The sequence below is a fragment of the Maylandia zebra genome, linkage group LG2 (genome assembly GCF_041146795.1).
Source record: "Maylandia zebra isolate NMK-2024a linkage group LG2, Mzebra_GT3a, whole genome shotgun sequence".
Taxonomy (NCBI): Eukaryota; Metazoa; Chordata; class Actinopteri; order Cichliformes; family Cichlidae; genus Maylandia; species Maylandia zebra.
This window is the reverse complement of record NC_135168.1, coordinates 32,372,452-32,378,910: the sequence shown is the minus strand read 5'-3', so window position 1 is coordinate 32,378,910 and position 6,459 is coordinate 32,372,452. Positions and strand designations below refer to the sequence as shown.

The following is a 6,459-nucleotide window of genomic DNA, read 5'->3' as shown; positions in this document are numbered from 1 at the left end:
GCTGTGAAATGGATTGTCAGTCAAAACTAGTAAAAGTGGTACCCACATTTTATGATGAAGCTCTACTCGTGAGCTTTTCTAAGGAGATATTGAAGTTTAAATGCCAAATTTCCCTCACTCTAGTTGACTGAAATGCTATGCAGTGTATATACTGGGTCCAACCTGTTAATGCTTTTATAAACCACAAGCATTCATTCATAATCCTAATCCAAAGTATATTTCAAAATCCTAACCACCAGTAACTTTTCAGCAAAGTGGAAATATCAGCAAGTGTTGCACTGGATCAAAATAAGCTGCAGGCCTCAGATCACATTCCACATACGGAGCACATTAAGACGCCCGCCTGGCACACAGCTCCTCTTCAGACAGAGCGGGACTCTGACTCCTGCCACTCTCCTTTCTGTTTTTTCTTACAGCTTCATTACTCTGTTTAAATGAAGCCTAACTCTGATTAGTCAGGGATGATTGATTTGGTGTCCAACACAGCCCTCTGCCAGAAGTGACAGCAGCCATGTGGTGTCGTCATGACAGCCCCAAATGATTAGGACTCCTCCCCCCAGAGCTTGTGCTATTACCTTCATTTATGTTATTCTACAGTTAAGAAAATTGTGTTTTCCAGTTTTGTTGACTTCTGGGATCACATGATGCATGTTATGAAACAACTTTTCTTTTATCTGATGTTCCTGAGATCTTGAGTAGTTTGGAGTGTGCTGATTGGCTCTTTACTGTTCTTTGGACTTCAGGTATTTGCATGCTTAGACTCCCTGTTGTGCTGCAAAATGAAACCTCTAAATATTTGTTTTAATAGATGTATGTGAAGGACTGTCGTCCATAGCTTGCTTTTAATGACATGAACTTTTCAACTTGGCAAAAATGTATTTTTATTTATATACATGCTGATTTCATGTATTTCATAGATTTAAAAAAAAAAAAAAAGACACACAAATGTGTCAAAAACTCTTGAATATCAGATGGAGCCAGCAGGTCAGGTTGTTTGGGGCTATTTGGAGATGGTGGTCCCCACGATTGTCTCGCCATGCTGGCTCTTGGCTTTACACATGTATTCTCCAAAGTCAATGGTTTCCATGTCCTCTACCGTCAGGATGCTCTGGGTGACGCGCGTGGTGTAGCCCATACCTCTGTTAACCAGCCTCCAGGAAGTCTGGATGTGAACGGGTCGGGAGCCCTACACAACATGAACACATGATTTCCTCCCACTGTGACAGTTATCAGCAACAATAAAGAGCATAATTGTAACAAACTCATTTCACTTTTATCAAAAGAAAATAGAAAAAAAAAATTTTAAAGGTGGCAACAGAATCTTTTACTCCTAACCTTCAGCTTTTAAGTAGAACATCACGTATACCACAATTGGGTTTTGTTTTTGTTTTTTAGGGCATCTGCGAAATACTCAAATGCAGTGAGTCACTTTTATGACAACAAGGCTAATGAATCATAAAAACACGCAACTAAATAATACCTTCTCTTTTAAAACCATTATTAAACTATCCATCCATTCGCTTCCGCTTATCCTTTTCAGGGTCGCAGGGGCGCTGGAGCCTATCCCAGCTGTCATAGGGCGAGAGGTGGGGTACACCCTGGACAGGTCGCCAGTCTGTCGCAGGGCCAACACACAGGGACAGACAACCATTCACACTCACATTCACTCGCACATTCACACCTAGTGGCAATTTGGATTATCCAATGAACCTACCCCCCACAAGCTGCATGTCTTTGGACTGTGGGAGGAAGCCGGAGTACCTGGAGGGAACCCACGCAAACACGGGGAGAACATGCAAACTCCACACAGAAAGACCCCGGCCTGATGGTGGAATTGAACTCAGGACCTTCTTGCTGTGCAGCAACAGTGCTAACCACCGTGCTGCATTATTAAAATAAAATAAAAAAACCTAAATATATGAAGTCTAAATTTCAACCTCAGCTCTGTACTGTAGACTCCTTTGTTGTTTTTCTTAATAGTAAAGAGTTGGACAGAATTATTATTATAAAAAGTACATTTTAAGGGCCTTTTAAAAACATGTTGATTCATGCTTAAAAGCTAACTTTACCCATTTAAGGACTACGATGATCTTTTTCATTTTTAATACCTGTAATCGGGTCTGACTTTTAGTCCAGGATTTCTCTTACCTGACCAGGATAAGTCCAAGTGAAGCTCACGTCCACATCTGGCTCTCCCAGCACTGTGCAGGTTACATTGACGTTGTCGCCTCCTCTCACAGAGTCTGGAGAGGTTTCAAGGCTCACAAACGGTGGCCCACTGGGAACTGTCATCGAGAGAAAGATAAGTTCCATTTCCTTAAAGTATTAAAGTCATTTAAAAAAATTAAAAAAAATTATTTATATATATATATATATATATATATATATATATATATTTGATGGTATTCAAACCGTTGAACCATACTTGAATCTGGATTTTTCTCCACCTGCCAGTCGACCGTGCCACAGCAGCTTAACTGTATCTAAACCGCACAATAGTTCCATTGCATAAATCTGTCCCCCTTTTGCAAAATCCAGACTGTTTCCACTTTAGTTGGCAGGCGTCCACATTAACCAAGCACAGCAGTGAGGATTAAAGAGGCTCTTGACATTTTTGAAATACAACCCTTTCCTGGAAGCCGATTTAAAAAGTAGACGTCGTAGAAGTAACCAGCGCTTGATTCATAACATTGCAAAAAGTTGATTGTCACCACTTAGAGTCAGTAAGATAAATGGTTATGCGTAGCAGTTAGTTTCACAGAACAATAGTTAGTGTTTCTACATGCAGCATGTTTATATCTTCTATTACTGTATTTATTCATGAGGTGTCATGTGATTGATTTGTGCTCACCCTCCACATAAAGCAGCTGGTACTTTGTGGAGATCTGAGGGGTGTCCATGGTCTCAGCCTTGCAGTAGAAGACTCCCTGGTGCTCTGGCCTTGGGTTTTGCAGGATGAAGCCCTTGGTGGGATCATATGCCATCTGGGTCATATTTGCTGTGATTTCCACCGGGGGGACCTCTCTGTGCAGGGATGTCTTGGCCTGTGGCTCGGTCACACGGCAGGGAACCACGGCAGGCTGGTCTGGGCGTAGATACACAATCTCAAAGTGCATGGTGGATGGAACGAAGAGGTTGTCTTTGTCTGTTTGGAGAAAAAGTTATTGATATTTTTGTTAAGAACTTGCCCATCCCAGCTACCATAGGGCGAGAGGCTAGCTATACTCTGGTCAGATCGCCAATCTGATGCAGAGCTAACACAGAGATACAGATGTTGTTACATTAACACCTATGGCCAATTTATTGGACAGTCTCGGTCGTTGTGTCCTTGAGTTTGAATGAGTAACTCATCAAAGTCAATCGAGTTTTTTGAGTCACTTGAGTCACTGAGTCAGTTGACCAGAGAGTGCAAAAAAATGTACAGTTTCACTCAAACTTAATTTGTTTCTCTTTTCATGTAAATCCTACTGCTAAGATGAGTGATTGAAAATGCTCCAGTAGTAATGCTCCTTAACATTGGTTGCCAACCAAGAAGAAGAAGAAGAAGCTGGGAGGGAGGGAGGGGGTGAGTAAGTGAGTGATTCGTTTACGCTACGATTCAGCACAGGAAGGGAGGGGGTGAGTGAGTCCTGAGTGATTCCCTTAGCTTACCAAAGTTGTACTAAAACATTTTTTGACAAAGTTTTTGAGCACCGTGTACCACATAAAGTGTGCCTTATAGTGCGGAAAATACCACAAGTTAAAAAGCAGTCAAGATCCAAAGAAAAACTTTGAGAAGACCTTCAGAAAGCCTGGAAAATTATTGCTCAAGACCACTTTAAAAGGTTAGAAGAAAGTCTGGCTCCTTGGAAGCAAAATATAAAGAATTTTTAAAATTACCTTTGAAATAGATGTATGAGACGTAGGCGCGATCGTGGTCCTTCTCACACTCTGTGCCATCACATACTATCACCCAGCAGCTGTAAGCCCCCGTGTCGGCAGCAGAGGGCGACGTCAGGATCAGCTGACTGTACTTGTCGCTTTGCTTGATGCTGCAGGCGAGAACCAAAAAATTTCTGTTAGAGGAGTTAACCTGTGGAATAGTTATGACAGTGATTTAAAAAGGTGTAGTTCATTTTCCTTGTTTAAAAACATGTTTAAAAATAGAGTATTAGAAAAATATATAAATCAAGAATGAAAAGAGCAAAAAGGAGAAAAAACAACAACCTCTTGATTCTTTTGCTTTGATGTAGTTACTTATCTAAGGTGGAAAGTTTTTTTTCTTTGTTTTTTTTTTGTTTGTTTGTTTGTTTGTTTGGTTTTTGCTTTGTTTTATTATTTTCTTCAAGCCCTGTGTACAGGAGCTGCATACAAAAAGATATTTTGTGAAAAGGGTTGGCGTAATAAGCAAATGCTTCAGCCAATACCTTTTGATTAGCCTTGTCTCATGCTTTCTTTCTTTATGGTAGATTTTTGTTCTGTTTTCACTGTTTGTTTGTTTTTTTTTTCACTGTTTTCACTGAGATTTGAATTTGAATGCTAATCAATAAAATCAAAATCAAATGAAAAAAAAATATATATATATATATAAGATGCTCGGATTTAATGATTCACTGCATGAAGTAGTTCGTGTTTCCTTCCAGCACCTGAGGCGTGAGTTATTGAAAGTATCCAGGTAAGTCGGGTAAGACCATCCGATTTTGCTGCCTTTGCAGCGCAGCTCCATGTTTTTCCCAGGAGTCAAAATGGTGCTCTGGCCCAGGCGGAGGAAGCGGCCTTTATCCAACACCTGCGTCAGGAGTGAATGGCTTCTGCCTCGTCCGTCTTTCAGCGTAGGCCACACCTTTACCCGTTTCCCACCTGGCCGGATGCGGTTCTCTCCGATGTCTTTTCTTCGCTTGACCTGCTGGCAGGCACCTGCAAACACAGAGCCATAGAGGGCAGAGGGGAGAAACTAATAATAAATAGATCAATAGATAGATATGATAGATGTAACTTATATATCTATAACGTCCAAGTCTGATAAAGAAGCCAACAGGGAAAGTGCAAAAAAAAACTGCAGTTCCTACGATGGCCACTTGGGGGTGGCTCAAGTTAGTCCCCAAAGACTTTCATTTTAAAATGACCAAAAAATTAACTCATTTATACCATGATATAAATAAAAAAATAAAAACCCTAAAATGATCTAAAATGATTGTTAGGGTTACAATGACAATGTCACAATAACACTGCAGCTCTGTCCATTTAGGTTAGCTGCTCTTTCTCCAGCTGCGGTAACATTAAAACAGGATGTGTAAAAAGTCCAAGTTACTGGCACAGTATGACCATAGCTGTTCCTCTCCTTTTGCTCTCTTGTTCTCTGTGAAACACACAAACCGTTAAATACAAGAAAAATCAGCCTGAAGTGTAGACTTTCAGAATTTGTTGTTTTATTCCTCAGAGCTGCATTAATGGAAACTCAGAGAGAGGTCAGTAGTACAGGCCAGATAATTAAAAACGCCTGCTGCATACCTTAGATCCAGCTGGTTTGAGTCGCTCTGCAGGAGCACTTTGGGAAAAACTTTCAAAAACTCAAATCCTTTGCATGCTTTTACACTTTGCATACATAAAATGCAAAGATTTTTTTAAAGTCAGTGGCTGCAGACCTCAGAGGGAGTGTAAACAGAATTTAAACTTTGCAGTTTGTGAGTGAGATCTACTGCATGATTGCACCTCCCATTCTACGCCCACCACATAGGCCGATGCTCCCAGCCAGTCCTGATGCATCCTCAGATTGTCTCATTCTCCCTCTTCTGCATTGTTACAGCCAAAGCTGTCGTGATTACGTTAACAGCCATCTTTCTTCACTAACAAATTGTCATGACAGATGTGGAAATGGAGACTTACCATTTTGGAGCTCTACCACGAGCAGAGTCAAGCAAAGCACAGCCCAGAGGTTCATGGTCAGAGGGTCGAGGAATCTGCAAGTTCTGGAGAGAGATCGGGGGGTTTTATGAAGGGGTGAGGCGGGTAAAGAAAGTCAGGCTTGGAGCTTGGCTGGAAATTTGCAGGCTCCAGTTGCCCTATTTAGATTTCCAGCTCCATCCTCCTCACAGACTGAACGGAAGAGGGAAAATAACTTCAGAGCTCCTCTGTTTACTCCCATTTCTCTGATCTGAAGAGCAGAAACTTGTAGTTGGAAGCCCTCTGCTGGCCCTCAGTGTGAACTGGCCTTCTTTTAGACAAGAAAATTCAAGGCACATGCCCATACGTATATCGAAGGAAAGTGAAATATTAATAATGCCTCATTATGAATAGCTAGATATATGTACCAGCATGTAACCTGAAAAAATGTGAGCAGTTCATTGGGAATGAGCTTGAATGAGCTTGAAATGAGCTTAAAAAGCATAGATTACAACAACAAATGTAAGTAAGAGGGTCTTTTTTGACTTAGTTTTCTAATTATACCTTTTTATTTTTGTGTCATAGAACAAGGACTTT

At 40.9% G+C, this 6,459-nt stretch overlaps 1 protein-coding gene across 1 annotated transcript; it reads right to left on the bottom strand.

Moving 5' to 3' along the window:
• Positions 1-864: 864 nt before the first annotated feature.
• On the bottom strand, positions 865-6,099 carry pdgfrl (platelet-derived growth factor receptor-like). Its single transcript, XM_024804351.2, has 6 exons — positions 5,866-6,099; positions 4,626-4,896; positions 3,880-4,031; positions 2,852-3,145; positions 2,149-2,285; positions 865-1,186 (listed from the first exon to the last, which is right to left on the bottom strand). The coding sequence occupies exons 1-6, from the start codon at positions 5,918-5,920 to the stop codon at positions 1,001-1,003; spliced, it is 1,095 nt and encodes a 364-aa protein (XP_024660119.2). The 5' UTR covers positions 5,921-6,099; the 3' UTR covers positions 865-1,000.
• Positions 6,100-6,459: the final 360 nt, after the last annotated feature.